Source organism: Trifolium pratense, linkage group LG3 (genome assembly GCF_020283565.1).
Source record: "Trifolium pratense cultivar HEN17-A07 linkage group LG3, ARS_RC_1.1, whole genome shotgun sequence".
Lineage (NCBI taxonomy): Eukaryota > Viridiplantae > Streptophyta > Magnoliopsida > Fabales > Fabaceae > Trifolium > Trifolium pratense.
In genome coordinates this window covers 24,679,116-24,694,410 of record NC_060061.1, presented here as the reverse complement: position 1 = coordinate 24,694,410, position 15,295 = coordinate 24,679,116, and the positions used below count along the sequence as shown (strand labels likewise).

Sequence of the window (15,295 nt, the reverse complement as noted above, 5' to 3'; positions counted from 1 at the left end):
AGATTCTGCCACCATATATCTATATTAATAAGCAAAACACTATTTTGATCTTCAAATGTAACTTGTTGGTTGGTATATTCATCTATGAATATATTAAAATTCTAAATATATTTACAAGTGTCTCTTTTGTTAGTTATTTTGATTCATAAATATATTGTTATTCAGTTAATTTCGCCATCAAATGTGATTTCCATTTATTTGTTCAATCCATCAAATTATTAACAAAAGAGACACTAAAAATATATTTATAATAATTTTGATACATTCAAAAAGTATAATTACTTTTGTCAAAAAAAAAAAAAAAAAATTACAGCACCTCTCACATTTAAGGAACAAAATTACTATTTGCTCCCTAATCATCGGTATGTATAGGACTGGAGAAAATATTTTATATCATTAAATACTAAATTTCCATATTTAGATTGACAACAAAAATACTATAGCAATAGGATTATACTAGTAAATAGAATTATAGCATAGTACCTATAAAAATAGAAATAGTGGTAATAATATAGCAATGGGAGTAGAATATTACCAGTAATTCTATTTGGATTTTCCGCCGGCCTTGTTTTATTTAAGGGAAAATAATTACTACTTCAAAGAAGAAAATTAATTAAAAGCCGGCCTCAAACGGCTAGGTGAAACTAACAAGGGAAAATTATTCACTACAAGTTGAAAAGTACTCCCTCACAGAGTTCTTCACTCAATTCTAAATTTTGGTAGTCTAATTTTTAGACCTAAATTTGACTCTAAACACAAATAAACTTGGTGATATTCTCGAGTCTAATTAAACTTGAGTATCTTATCTTATTTACATAAATTATAATATTTTTTTTTGAAGAAGCTAAATTAGCTTTACATAAATTATAATTGAGTTTAGATATGATATAGGGTTTATTTAAAATATAAGGTAGATACTGTCAAAAAAAAAAAATAGTTAAATGAAATTATATGTATGTTAACGTTAAAAAAGAGTGTGTTTCTTTTCACATTCCCTGATTTTCTCGATCCCTCTTGAAATTTCAAAATTTCTTCCTCGTTATTTAAATAACAAGAGTGTTCACGGGTATAAAATATGTAAAATATAATTCGCTACTTAAGTAAATGAGGTGTGAAAAAAATCATAGAGACTTGAGACAATATAGTGGACTCAGATTTGGAGAAACATATGCGGATTCCGCCCATATGTTCAGTCAGAGAAGGATGTGCAAAGTTTCCGAATTTTGTTGAATATGTGGAGGGGACTACAAACAAACCAAATTTCCGAAACATAACTACAAACAAGGTCGAGTCTACTCACATCCGGTTGAAAAGGTATCTTGCGAATAGTTTGGGGAACATCTGTAAAAATTGGAAATCCATCAGTCAAATTATGATGTTGTAGATGTTCGAGATACACCAGTCATTTGAAACTAGCATTATTTCTACAACAAAAAAAATAAATAAGAGATTCAAAGGAAAGATGTCGTGGTCCCATGTGCAAGGAAATGTTTATAAGAAGCACTTAAACGTCTTGCGGATGAGGTAGCTTGGGTGGAAGAAGATGGTACAGATAAATCAAAGTGTGTGGTTGTTTGAATAGGACAATATATGGGTTGTGGTGCGCGTGTTCACTTACCAAGACTATTATGGAGGGTAAATCCATTTGTCAGTCTGAAATTCACACTCATTAGAAACGTTTGAATTTTGATGAAGCTGATGTAATTAAAGAAGGTTGTCCTGAATTATCTCTTCTATGAGAGTGGGACATTATTCAAGTATAAAATATTAATTTTTTAACACACATATTTATTTGCAACATGTCAGATTTAAAGATGTTGACTACAACATGCCGATGCAAATGGTGGATCAAAGAGGGGAGGAAAGGTGAAGAGAAGAGGTGAGTGATTAAATTGGCCACACACATCTCTTTTTCTTGATTGGCTTCATGGCCGCACAAGTGGCCAATTAAATTGGCCACTTGGCAGACCTTTTACCGGTGTAGAAGATTTGACCACCGACCGGTCCGCACTTAAGTAGCGAACCTGTCTACTAGATAGGTAGTGGATGGTGTTTTCAAAATTTCTCCAAAATTTATCATTTTTATAACGTCAGCTACTTAAGTTTAAGTAGCGGAAAGGCAAAATTGGAAACTAGCAGGGCGCACGAGAAGCACGAGGGTGCCAAAAGTAATTCTCTTATAATGTTGGACAATATGCTTTGTGAGCATCATTAGGATCATGAAACACTAGTTATGTGAATTTCTTTTTGCACCCCCATGATTCTCGTTTTCTCTTCTCATTTTCAATTTTGTCTTTCCACTACTCAAGTAGCAAATGCGATAAAAATGAGAAATTATATGTCTGTTACTTAAGTAGCGAACTCGTTAGTGATTAAGTATGCTACATCAGTTAAAGGGGTGTCAAGTGGCCAATTTTGATTGACCACTTGTGCGACCATGACATGACATTGGCCGGTGGGAGACAGCCAACAAATCTATAAATTCCCTCCTCACCCACCTCTTTTCTTCACCTTTCCCCCTCTCTTTTCTTCTATTTTTTCTTTCATTTTCAATTAGTTTAGTTTTTGTTAGTTTTTGTCACTTCATGTGTAAACAACATGAGCAATACTGGTGACAAACTCTTTGTCATAGGCTATTGAACACACCCTCACTTATTGGTGCCAGTTTAGAAAATATTGTACTTGTTATCGATCCTGCCAGTTTAGAAAACACAATAGACTACTTCCTTTAATGGAAACAAAAAACACACATCCTCTGCAAAACATTATCAAGTTATTCCAAAAAAAAATCGCTCTTTCAACAAACATCAAAATAAATTTTTTTGGCTTCAATTGTATCTCTCTTCACCTCCCATAATTCAACAACACAAAACCTTTATAAATTCTCATTGCAACTTTATGAATATGAGAACCCGAGATGTAAAAAGATAGTCCACTACTTAAGTAGAGGATGACATTGCAACATATGAACATACTCATTTGGTTGAAGCATGTGATTGTGTTGAGCAACAAAGTCAACAACCTTGTATTTTCCAATCTTCCGATCAAGCGAAATAACCATGCGTGCTTGACATCCAGTTCTTGTTTCTGCTCTAGGCTCTTTTGTCAAGTAATCTCGCTTGTCAACACCTCGATTACCCTCTTTGAAGCATGTGAATCTTCTGGAAGTTAGAACTCCATCAATTTTGCTTTTATTCCCATATTCGCGGCGAATTCTGAACCCCATTTTCTTGCTATACTCATTATAAAAATCATAAGTTGCTACCTCGGATTCAAATTCCATTTCTAAGTGCGGTATATAATTAATCTATGTTCCACAATATTTACTTGGATATTGTTCACCAATTGTTGTACACCTTCAGCTATTGGAGTTGAGGACCCATTCATATTTTCTGACAAATAAGAACCAATGACTTCATAAACTATCTAAGTGTTGCAAAACATTATAGAAAAAACCAATTGTAACTACTTAATGGTATATTATAACTACTTCATACGTCCTCAACGAAAAGAAAGATTAAAACAAAGAAATCTTCAAATGTTAAATAAATGACAGCAACATTTGGAAACAAAACATAGTACCACCAGATTCGTGACAGAACACATATTATGTTATAAAAAAGGAGAACACATACATGAGACAAAGTGGCAGAGCAGAAAACAGTAGAAGAGACATAACGATAAGAGGAAAAATGACGACGGAACAACAACCAGCAGAGTGATGACGAGAAAGTAGTGAAACTTGGAAGGAGCAACAAGCGGCGATGACGACGGCAGTGTGAAACTTGAGGACAACCAATAAGCGAAATTCTGTCAAGAATGAAGAACAAGAGCGCGTCTTTTCGTTTCCTATTCCATTTTAAATCTGAGCCATTCATTTTCATTTTTCCATGTGTCAACTGGTTATGAAAAGAAAAGGAGATTGTCATTAATTGCCGAAATGGAGATTATCTGGCCTCCCATATCATGACCACCAAAAACAAAAAAAAATAATAAACCTAATCGGTTTCCCGGCATTTCTTTCCCGCGCAAGTACTGAGAGCAAAAATCTTAATCTTCTTCTTTAAGCTTAAACTTAAATAATAAATCGATCCCAATTTTAATCTTCTCTGAGAGAGAAGAAAGAAGAGAAAATGGCAGGAACAGCAACAGGTTGTTACAAATGTGGAAGACCAGGTCACTGGTCACGCGACTGTCCTTTCTCCGCCCCCAATCCAAACCCTAATTCCTCCAAAACCACCGATGATCTTCCTCCACCTCCTCCTTCCTCTTCCTTCAAACCTTCTGTTCCTAGATCCGCCGTCGAAAAGCCCAAAAAGCTCCCACGCACCCGTCCAAAACTCACTCCCGAGCTTCTTCTTTCCGATGACGGTCTTGGTTACGTTCTTCGCTATTTCCCTCGCAACTTCAAATACCACGGTCGTGGCCACGAGGTCATAATTAATTTCATCATTTTGTCAATTAATTCTTCATTTTCGCTTAATCTTAATCAGAATGTCGTAATTATTTAGGTTCGTGATTTGGGTAACTTGCTTGACTTGTACTCTGAATGGCACTCTCGTTTGCTACCTTATTATTCCTTCAATCAATTTGTTCACAAAGTTGAGAAAGTTGCTGCTACTAGGCGTGTAAAGGTACTGTTTCTGTTCAATGCATGACGATTTTTTCCTTGTTGAATTATGCATAATTATATGTTGATACTGCTTGTCGAATTTCAGAAACTATTCATTTGTTGAAATTCAAATGGATTCCACTAAATTATGGCCTGTTTGTTTAAGCTTTAAAAAAAATGATTTTTTTTTAGAGATTTTGAAGAAAGTTATTGAAAATAGCATTTTTCGTTTGTTTACAATCACAAAAATATATTTGTATAGAAAATGGTTTTCAAAAAAATAGATTTTGAAGAAAGTTATTGAAAATAGCTTTTCATTTTGAAGAAAAAATGATTTTTAAAAAAATCTGAAACAAACACAAGTAAAATAAAAAAATGATTTTAAAAAAAAGATTTTTTTGTTAGAAAATCTAAAACAAACAGGGCCATAAAATAATGTGTGTGTGTGTGTGTTAGAGAGTGTGTTGTTGCTAGCATTTTATGAGCGCGCTTGATGGTGGATTTGGTAAAATATTTGGAATCATGGAATGGACGGTCTTATGTAATGCTGCTAAGCATAATGCTTTTTGCAGGTTTAGTATAAACTAGTAGATTTAAACAAGATCAGTGTATTGATCAAAAGAATGAGCTTTATGTTAAATGTACCATTGCTAGAATGATTGGGGTGACAAGGTTTAAAAGTTCCATGGACTAACGAGACCAGGTCCCAAAATTTTGCATGCCATTGCCAAATGAGCAAATCGGGTAATAGGATTACAGGCCTAACAAGGGTAATAGAATTACGGGCCTAACAAATATAGGCAACTGCCAACATTAGGGGAGCAACTTTTCTCACATTTCTTATAAACGACCCATGTTTTTCGGAAATGTGCCTTCAAATGGCATATTTTGTAAGGAAGTGTACTTCCGAGTGGCAGAAAATTTGTGTTTTCTTTGGACATGTTCATCTAAAGTGTGATGTTGGGAAGTTTGGAAAGTTACTCCCCGTCAATAGAGCTAAAAATAAGGACTTGGGCTGCAACTGTTCTTTTACTCAGGAATCAAATCTAAGGTGACACTGTTGGACCAATTGACATTAAAAGGGATTAGTTGCACAGGTGCTTGCTTGCTGTAGAATATACATAAGTTAGCCTTGCATATGCAAATAGACGTGACTTATTTAACGCAACACTTGTGTTTTCAGAACTATTTTCCATCAATCATCTTCGACTAATGCTTGTTTTTATTCAATTCGTACTACATTATAAAGTATATAAGTGTTCCATATCCTCTGTTCTATTTATATGCTTTTATACAGACACACACATATTGATATACTCTGCTCTTGCTCTGTATCTCCCTCTCACTGGACATACACATATTTTTCTGCATCTCTCCCTATGAGTATGATTTTATATTTGTTGAGAGGATGTGTTTGTTGCATGTCCTTGTACTTGAATGAATGATGCATGCACGCATTGCTAGTCTTTTGCCCTAAATATATTATTGTTCAAAATTTGTGTTTGACATTTGTTTTTATGTTCTCTAACCAGACTAGCCTTAGAGAATTGAGAGAAAGAGTTGCAAATGGTGGGGATCCATCAAAATTGCGTGAACCACCAGTTGTGCATGACATCCCAGATGGTGAACAAGGTATCTACTATCTATGTATTCTTCACTTTGCTATCGAAGTTGTTTTCTTAGATCTGTGGTTATAAACTTAGAGAACAAAATCCAATAGTAAATTTAATATATTGTATTTTTTTTCCCACATTCAATTACAAACAATTTTCGACTCAACAAGTTAGCAATGTTGACAAGTATCATTTATTAGGTATCAAGTTGTTCAGAAGTAACCATACCAAGAACACCTTCCTCTTAATTTTCATTTTTTTTTTCAAGTGTATGTGTATAATGTTAAATTGCCTGAGATATGGGATCCAACAATTGACAATTTGATCATTGATGCTCACTGGCCAACTATACATAGCATAACAAAGGAAGACAGATTTTCCATGAAATTTCAAACAAGATAGCCAGCTGTTTCAATATAGTTCACTGGAACTTTGCTATAAAGTTTGATCAAAAGAATTAATTAAGTTTGCTAATTGGGTTTTCCTTTATCTGCAGAAAATGGAGAAGCAAGTCATCAAGTGAATGAGGTGTTTGCAGAACCTGGAAATGTTAATGACATTCAAGAAGACATGTTGAATGATATATTTGACAAAGCTACCGAAGTGAGTTTAATTTCTTAAGTTCTTTTATTATCACGTAAGAAGATCTATTTATTTGTTAAAACACATCTGAATGTTTCCCTTCGTGAAAGGAACTCTTTTAATATTCATGTAAATCAATTAGATAGAAAATAGATGAGTTGTCTACTATGATACCATTCTCATAATGCAAGGGTAACGATACCTCTTCAGACTGTTGTATTCTTTCAATAGAGACTACTTGAATGTGTGGTATATATTCATTTATCTCTCCATCTCCTTACGCATCTTTTTTGTTGTTGTTGTAATTATTCCTTTATTCCGAAGTCAGCATGTAAGATGCTGCTATCACTTATATTTAGTGAATCAATAGTTGCAGATAGCTAGTCATACATAACTTTTCAGTTAATCCAAATCGTAAACAAGGAGCTGATGCCAAAGTTTGTAACATCGGTACTTTCTCTTTTATTACAGGAACCTTCTCAGCCCATGCAAAATGTCATTAGTGCGAGTACCGATCCCAAAAGTAGTGCAGTTGAAAAGACATCAAATGAAGTCCCAAATAGTGGAGCCAGTCTGTCCAGCAATGCTGGGATAACAGCAGAGCAGAGAGCCCGTATGGAAGCAAATAGGTTGAAGGCACTAGAAAGGCGCGCAGCTCGAGCCAGCATATCACAGTCTTCCTAGCTTTGATATTTATTGTAAATGAAAGTATTGTCCCTATCAGTCTCTCACTACTGGTTGGGTTTACTTTAAATCCCGTGATTCAATAGTTTTATATGATGCATCGTGATCTTGAAGATCGGCATGTCACAGTAAGTGGGTTGATAGTTGATTAGCTTTATTGTTGAGTTTAAAAAGGGCCTACTCGGTCACTTGTTGAAGCACTATTATCGCTCTATTTAGACGGCATGTGCTAATGAAAGTCTCAACCAAGTTGAATGAAATTTTAATATTTCAAGTTTCTTTTTTGACTTGCATTAAATAATTTACCTTCTCACTGATGTCAAATTCAATTATGTGGTTTGGAAATCACATTTGATTTAACGATTATTTTTTAAATCCCCAGTTTCCTCATTAGTTGGAATTTCTTTTGGTGTAAAATTTTATTAACCGGTAGTGGTAGTACATTTTTTCTGCATAAAGCCAGAAATAGATTTTGTTGTAACTGGTGCTTGATATGGTAAATTGGTAGTAATATATATCCACACCAAAACCATATAGGTCATAGATTTATTAGATCAGATGACACCTATGGAAAAAACAAAACATAGATTATTATTTATGACGACAGAGATGCATTGCTTTGGGAACATTGTCGGAACATGTTGTGAACTGAACACGGAAATGAGTCACTTCAGGTAGGTATTTTGTTCCTTGGGATTATATTGATTAGCAGTCCATGTTTGGGCACAGGAAAAGGACTATACTGTATTCCATCTCCATTTTCCACAACTTGCCACCTGAAGCAACCATCAAAAGGAAATACTGAGTACCAAAATCTGTTTGACAAGTTCAGAAAATAATCATATAAATGCCGGTTTCACCTGTAGGAAAGCGTTAAGTGGTGGAGGAGGATGAGCATCTCAAGCTTAGCGAGCTCACTTCCTGGACAAGAGTGGACTCCGTTTCCAAATGGCAGAAACGTGTTTGGTTTCGGTGCTACCTGCATTGAACCACGTGTCCACATATATATTCAACTCCGTATACATGAATAAATGTTTTTGTTCATATGTTGTGTCAATGTGTGGAGATTAATCAGATTATACCTCGAATCTGGAAGGATCAAACGTTTCTGGTTGAGGGAAGAAATCTGCAGAGTGATGAATGGTTCTGAAGAGGGGAAGGACCTTCCAACCTTTAGGAATGTTGTAACCTTCGAGCTCAACGTCTTGTACAGCTTCTCTGAAGGTGAATGACAGTATGCTTGCACTCCTTAAAGTTTCTTGGATAACCTGCAGACTCCATTTTGTATATTTCCATTCCATCACAAAAATTCACACATCATTCATTCATTCAACTAAATCATGATTAAGATATTAAGTAAGCTTAACAAATAAATTTTTTTATTTCACTAAATTGTGAAGGATTATGGATACTAAAATATCTTAATTTACAGTAATTAATTTACCCTGCCAGAGAGTGGCATCTGCCTTGTATCATCCCATGTAAGCCCACGATTTTCCATAACTAATTTATTTTTAATCCCTTCATGCTCTTCCTACAAAAATAAAAATTTACAAAAAAAAAATATAATCAAAATTAAGAGTAAGATGAATTAAAATTCAACAAAAAATTGAGAGTTAATTTATTGACCGTGACAGCTTCCAAGAGATTGACATTGTCATGCAAATACTTTAGAACCCATGTTAGAACACTAGCAGTAGTATCATGTGCTGCAAATATAACTCCAATGAGATTATCGATAATCTGAGAATCAGTGAGCTTCTTTATTCTGTCACCTCTAGCTTTCAACAAAACTCCCAACAATCCACCTCCATAATCATTGTTATCCCTTCTTTTATGTATTAATCTCCTTATAGTTTCATTCAAAAGCTTCCTTGCCTTACAATTAATAATTAAAAAGTAAACGGTGTCACCAATTAATGACCAAAAGTACATTAATGTATATAAAATTAAATTAAATTAAATGAGACAAAAAAGTAGTATATAAATTAGATAAGTTCATTTATAAATAGTTAGCTAAATGCTTCCAAAACTGAATGACATAATCCTATATATTTCCCATGTACATGCATATAGACACGTTTGTATTGTGCAAATTTCACTGAAAAAAAAGTTAACCTGTCCCCAATTGCTAAGGACATATCATTTTATATGCAGGGGCCAGAGTTCGAACTCTGGACCCCCCACTTATCTACCTTACTAGTGGAATTTTTAGCCACTAGGTTACCTAACCAAAAAAAAAGAAAAAGTTAACCTTGATTGATTTCCAATAAGAAGTTCCAGGAACATATAGAGGATATGAGTTATAGCCCTTCTCCAAGTTCCTATATAGATCTTTGATTTGTTTAAATTCAATCTCCATTATTTCACCAAAGGCTGAAATGGCAGCTACCTCAAAAGCATACTGAAAAAATACATATGAAAAAATATTTCTTTTTATAGTATAAAATAATATATTTTAATAAATAATTGATATTACGTGTAGATCAGTGTGTCGGAATGTCTATCAACGATAAACATTCGATATAATATATAAATGTAACATTTTATTAAATGTACGTAATTTCACTTTAGAGGAGTCAGATTCATGTTAACGGTTACATACCCTTTTCATTTCTTGTAAGGCAATGATGGTTGTATTAGACCAAGTTGGGAGTAGTTTAAGGACAATTTGTTCAACCTCATCAAAGACTGAATTTTTAATAGCAGAGGGCATAAAAGTGGACTGAACAAGTTTCTTAAGCATGGAGTGATAGTCACCTAAGTGCTGAAAGAAAACAGCCTCTGGTCCTATTAACTTCTCTTTACTTGCAGGGTATGTTGGCTTGAACAAATGTGCATGTGTCACAAGCACACTTTTGGTTGCCTCTGGGCTTGAAATCATCACACATGGATAACCAAGTATCCTAGTCTTGAATATATTTCCATACCTAATAATTAATAAAAATTAATTGATAATGATACAATTATTACATCAAAAACAATTTAATTCAAATATATATACACAATACAATCAATGTACCATGCATGTATGTTAATTAGTGTGCATATTTTTTTTTATGAATATGTTAACGTACGTATATACACTAATACATGTGGTTTAGATCGTCTACACTCTGTAAAGTCAAATCTCGACAATTGAATAAATTTAACAACATAAATTATTTTTATATCAGATTATTTCAATGGTCGAGATTTGGCCGAAGAGAAAATAGATGATCCAAGATGGTAAGGATGTTATAGATGTACAAAATATATATGTGCACCTTTTGTGTCTTTTGGAGAAGAAGGTGTTTGGGTTTTGAGTGTAGAGTTTGAGGGTCTCTCCTAGATAAGGCCAACCCATGGAACCAGGAGGTAAACGTTTGGCATTGGGGTGTAACCATTGGAGTGTTAAAAAACACAAAAGTATGGAAGAACATATTAGGAGTGGTGAAGGAAAGAAAGGTAGTAATGATGTGAAAAGTTGCATGGTTGAAGAGAAGTTTGTTGTGGTCAACTTGGAAGAGTGAAAGGGTTTTATAGAGTGGAACTTAGTACTAGAGGGGGAGTTTTGGGACATGTGTCACTAGAATGAGTGTAACACCTTGAAATCATACGTCTCCTTTAAAATGTATGTGTGCTTTGATCATACTATATGTGAAAGTGTTTGTACTGCTTTATAGAAACTTAAAAGATATGTGACTTAACTCTTAGGGTGTGTTTGATTCGTAAAACAACAAGAACTGGACAGAACAGTACAGGACATAACAAGATAATACAGGACAGGACAAACCTGTACCGGAAAGATATAGGACGATAATATTTTTATATTCGAAAATAAAATGAGTATTTTCGTATTTTTTATATTTGTACTGTGGACTAAAAGTTGTCCCGTGGTTTAGTGAGGGACAAAAAATCTTGTTTTTGTCCTGTCCCTTGCTATCTAATTTGTCCAGTCCCATAATAAATTTCAAATCAAACAGAGTACAACAAAAGTTGTCCTGTCCAGTCCCCTGTTTTTTAGCAAATCAAACGCACCCTTATATTCATATCTCATAACAAAGAAACCTCACATATTCTCTTTGTCCCATTATATGATTGATTTGTAAAATAAAAAAATTACCCTATTATTGATAGGAAATTTTTACGGTTAACGGTAAATTATAATATTCTTCATCGAAGAATTCGTGAGTAATTTAAAGTGAGTTTTTCTTTTTCAACTGAATCTTTTTATACATAAAAGTCGGAAATTAAATATGTGATTATTTATTTAAAGGATTCAAATCCCTTATAATTTGAACAATCTATGGTACTTGTACTCCCTCCTTCTCTAATGTTGGATCCATATAAGTATTAGCATGTGTGTGTACATATATGGTATTATAATGAGGGGGAAAAAAATTAAACTATTTATTTTAGGCAAAATTAGAGTGCAAAAATATATGACATACCAACTATATGTTAACACTATAAAACTATTACATTAAAATACCCGCTAATATATTAAAATAAAAGAAAAAAAGTTCATAGGGACTAGATCAAAATGCAATGAAACAATAAAGTGAAACAAACAATAACTACCCCATTAAAAATATTACATGAAAAATTCAATAGAATAATACTTTGTGATTTTAAGGTAAAATAATTTAGAGATTAGTTTTTAGAGATTTTTTGAAAAGTTGAATTTACTTTGTGTTTGTTTATTATAATAAAAATTACTTTTTTTAAATAAAATAATCTTTAGTTTGTTTGGGTACAACTTATAAAAGTGATTTTTTTAATTACAAATAACTTTCTTCTTTTAACATTTCTTTTCTCTCTCCTCTAAAAAAATCTATTATATAGCTTCTCATTTTTAGCTGTTTTCTGATTATTTTTAGCTTCTGATTATTTTAAAAATTTATAACAAACAGATGCAAAACAATTAAAAGTGATTATTTTTATAAAAAAAAATGATTTTTTTCTAAAATAAGCTATAACAAACGACCTCTAAATAAAGAGTGCAGTGCAAGAACACCCCCACCAAAAAATCCAAATTAGAGATTAAATATTTGGTCTAGTGGTGAGGGGTTTGGGTAGTACGTTATAGGTCCTGAATTCGGTTCTCAGCTCATTGTAAAACAAGAAAAAAAATATTGACAATCTTGTCCCACAATGATCCATCAGTATATTTTCTCAATGTAGTTCAACACTTTTTGATATATGTTTTAATGACAATAACTCTTATGATATAAATGATAAGTTTTATGAATAGTGATCTATTAATGTTTGTATTTGAGTTTTTTCATGAATGAACAAGCTTGAAGCCACCTACATCAAAAGTGCGGTGTATCTAGTCACCAATGAAAGAATCAGAGTAGCATCAAAAAGTTACAACGATAGTATCACGAGCTTCATGAAGATATCAAAAGAATATTGTTTAAATCATAAGATGATTGTGAAAAGATTCAAGAAAGAAGGAGAATGCTAAAAGGAAATACACATATATTTAACGACAATCTCAAAATATACTCAAAGTGTCATCTACCAAAGCTTTTCAAGATATGGAAATTCAAGAATGATCGTCAAATCATTTCTAGAAAGTCTTAGGCAATAGGTGTAATTAAGAGTTTCATTCAAGAGAATGATTGTTGCACCTTCGTAAGTACATTCATGCCTTAACTAAAACATCTCAAAGATATTCAATGGAGAAGAAACCATGTGTGCAAACACCAAGAGAAATTATGGAAAGTATTACATCAACAAAGAGTTCAAGGATAATTGATTAAGAAGATACATTATCATCTCATATAAAAGAGAACATTATCAACTTTGATGAAAGATGGTAGAGAACAAAACTAAATGTTCATTATCAAATAGACATACAGTTAAATGTTCTTTATTTTTTAGAGCAGACATTGAAGACATATTTCTTTTATAAATGCATTAAAAACATATACTTGGACTATCATATCAAATAACTCTATGTTTTACATCAAGTAAATTATTTAAGAAGATCGGCAGCGATGATGGAAAAAATCATATTTGCCAACCAATAAGCTTTTACTAAAACAGACAATTGGTCGGTGTGGTTATGGCAGTGAATAAGATTATCGACCTTGCAAAGGATTGTCTCATTTTTAAGGTGGATTTTGAGAAGACTTATGACACAATTAGTTGATTTTTTTGACTATATGATGTGGAGAAACGGAAGAGAGTTAATCCAACTATTTTTCACCACCTCATGGAAGAATAACTTAGCAGAATTAGGCAATAGTCAGAGACATCTCTTGGCAATGTCTAGGAAAAGATTTCACTCAAAGAATCCACCTAACTTTGACAAGCCGAATTTAGATTGGGGAACTATTATTTAGATGAAACAGTGTGAATTTTCAACTAGTTTATTATTTATTATTACAATTTTATAGGTTACATCGAGTATTTTGATTTTCATAGTGGATAAGTAAATAAAAAATCAAATTTTATAGATACTCTTTATAAGTAGACAAGCATATATACTTGTCATTAAGCCTAATGAAACAAAACAATTTGGGGAACATGTTTGTCAAAAAAAAAAAAAAAAAACAATTTGGGGAACATATGTTTGTCAAAAAACAAACAATTTGGGGAACAAAATAATAAGGAATAAAGGGACATTGTCAACAAACAAAAAAGAAAAGAGACCACTCTCTCAAAGAAAATGGACAAGGGAATACTCCCTCCAAAATAAAATATAAATAAAATTTACCAAATTTAAGGTTGATTCACTAAAATTTACCAAATTATTATACTATTTAAAGGATGGTTTATTATCACATAATTTCATGAAAATATTATTTACAAAAGTTTATTAAAAAGAAAATGAGTACAAGATAGTAATAAATTGTAACCAAAAAAATACAGTAGTAATAAAGGGTTTCTTGAAAAATAAAAGTTTATTTAAAAAGAATGTTATTTTTCATATAGTGGTATTAAATATAGAGTAAAAAGTTATCAATTTTGGTTATATTTATTTCAATATGTGATCTCATTTTTGCATATATTTCATGAATTTAAAGAACATGCGCTCCAATGAGGATATATATATTTCATTTATTTCAATTTTGATTATTTGGTTTTTTCATCTCATATATAACTATTTTTATGAGGGGGAGACATAAATATATATGTTCTGCACTCTTTTTCCCTTCACTGTGGTTTTGTCCCACTGGGGTTTCCTGATAAGGTTTTTAACGAGGCAGTTCACATATAAAGGATGATATGTACTCTTTTTCCTTCACTGAGATTTTTTTTTCCTGATGGTTTTTTCTCTAGTAAGGTTTTAACGAGGCATATCCTTGATGGACATTCAAGGGAGAGTGTTATGAATAATAATATGTAATGAATGTCCATTATTGTGTAGGTTTTTTTGTCCCCTAAATGTGTCCTATAAATAGGACCCCTTTGTTACAATGTAATGCACACCTTGAAGAGAATATACAAACTCTAATCTTCTCTCTTCTCTCCTTCATCTCTATTCTTCTATATTCTTAGTTATGTTTAGATTAGTTTCATAACAGGTTATATTTATTTCAATATGTGATCTCATTTTTGCATATATTTCATGAATTTAAAGAACATGCGCTCCAATGAGGATCTATTATTTTGTCACATCATCACACTCATGCAATGCATTTTGAATTTGATCTTATAAAGTGTCAAAATTAGGAGCTTTCTTTTATTGTTTGTGTAAAATATGTTAACAATGACAATGCATGACTTTTTAACTCGTATTTTATTTTTGACAGAATTCATATTTTATTACACACTTTTCTTCATAATAATAAAAAGTAATAGAGCTTTG

At 32.5% G+C, this 15,295-nt stretch overlaps 3 protein-coding genes across 3 annotated transcripts; 1 reads left to right on the top strand and 2 right to left on the bottom strand.

The window, feature by feature from the left end:
- Positions 1–2,935: 2,935 nt before the first annotated feature.
- Positions 2,936–3,283, bottom strand: LOC123914830 (protein FAR1-RELATED SEQUENCE 5-like). Its single transcript, XM_045965999.1, has one exon. It carries the CDS (start codon positions 3,281–3,283, stop codon positions 2,936–2,938), a length of 348 nt encoding a protein of 115 aa, XP_045821955.1.
- A 682-nt stretch (positions 3,284–3,965) lies between these two features.
- On the top strand, positions 3,966–7,769 carry LOC123915860 (TIMELESS-interacting protein). Its single transcript, XM_045967129.1, has 5 exons — positions 3,966–4,433; positions 4,512–4,634; positions 6,145–6,244; positions 6,722–6,828; positions 7,279–7,769. Exons 1-5 carry the CDS (start codon positions 4,134–4,136, stop codon positions 7,489–7,491), a joined length of 843 nt encoding a protein of 280 aa, XP_045823085.1. The 5' UTR covers positions 3,966–4,133; the 3' UTR covers positions 7,492–7,769.
- Positions 7,770–7,980: 211 nt separating this feature from the next.
- LOC123916736 (abscisic acid 8'-hydroxylase 2-like) lies at positions 7,981–10,852 on the bottom strand. Its single transcript, XM_045968255.1, has 8 exons — positions 10,758–10,852; positions 10,097–10,421; positions 9,746–9,895; positions 9,121–9,369; positions 8,936–9,025; positions 8,574–8,759; positions 8,352–8,470; positions 7,981–8,267 (listed from the first exon to the last, which is right to left on the bottom strand). Exons 1-8 carry the CDS (start codon positions 10,835–10,837, stop codon positions 8,162–8,164), a joined length of 1,305 nt encoding a protein of 434 aa, XP_045824211.1. The 5' UTR covers positions 10,838–10,852; the 3' UTR covers positions 7,981–8,161.
- Positions 10,853–15,295: the final 4,443 nt, after the last annotated feature.

What these genes read in the sequence shown, in the direction of transcription:
- LOC123914830 (XM_045965999.1), bottom strand. Translation starts at nt 3,283, where the DNA reads ATGGAATTTGAATCCGAGGTAGCAACTTATGATTTTTATAATGAGTAT.
- LOC123915860 (XM_045967129.1), top strand. Translation starts at nt 4,134, where the DNA reads ATGGCAGGAACAGCAACAGGTTGTTACAAATGTGGAAGACCAGGTCAC. An exon ending in ACCACGGTCGTGGCCACGAG is followed by an intron (nt 4,434 to 4,511) that starts GTCATAATTAAT and finishes GTAATTATTTAG; the next exon opens with GTTCGTGATTTGGGTAACTT. An exon ending in TATTTGACAAAGCTACCGAA is followed by an intron (nt 6,829 to 7,278) that starts GTGAGTTTAATT and finishes CTTTTATTACAG; the next exon opens with GAACCTTCTCAGCCCATGCA.
- LOC123916736 (XM_045968255.1), bottom strand. Translation starts at nt 10,837, where the DNA reads ATGGGTTGGCCTTATCTAGGAGAGACCCTCAAACTCTACACTCAAAAC. An exon ending in CCTTACAAGAAATGAAAAGG is followed by an intron (nt 9,896 to 10,096) that starts GTATGTAACCGT and finishes GTATTTTTTCAG; the next exon opens with TATGCTTTTGAGGTAGCTGC. An exon ending in CTTATTGGAAATCAATCAAG is followed by an intron (nt 9,370 to 9,745) that starts GTTAACTTTTTC and finishes ATTAATTGTAAG; the next exon opens with GCAAGGAAGCTTTTGAATGA.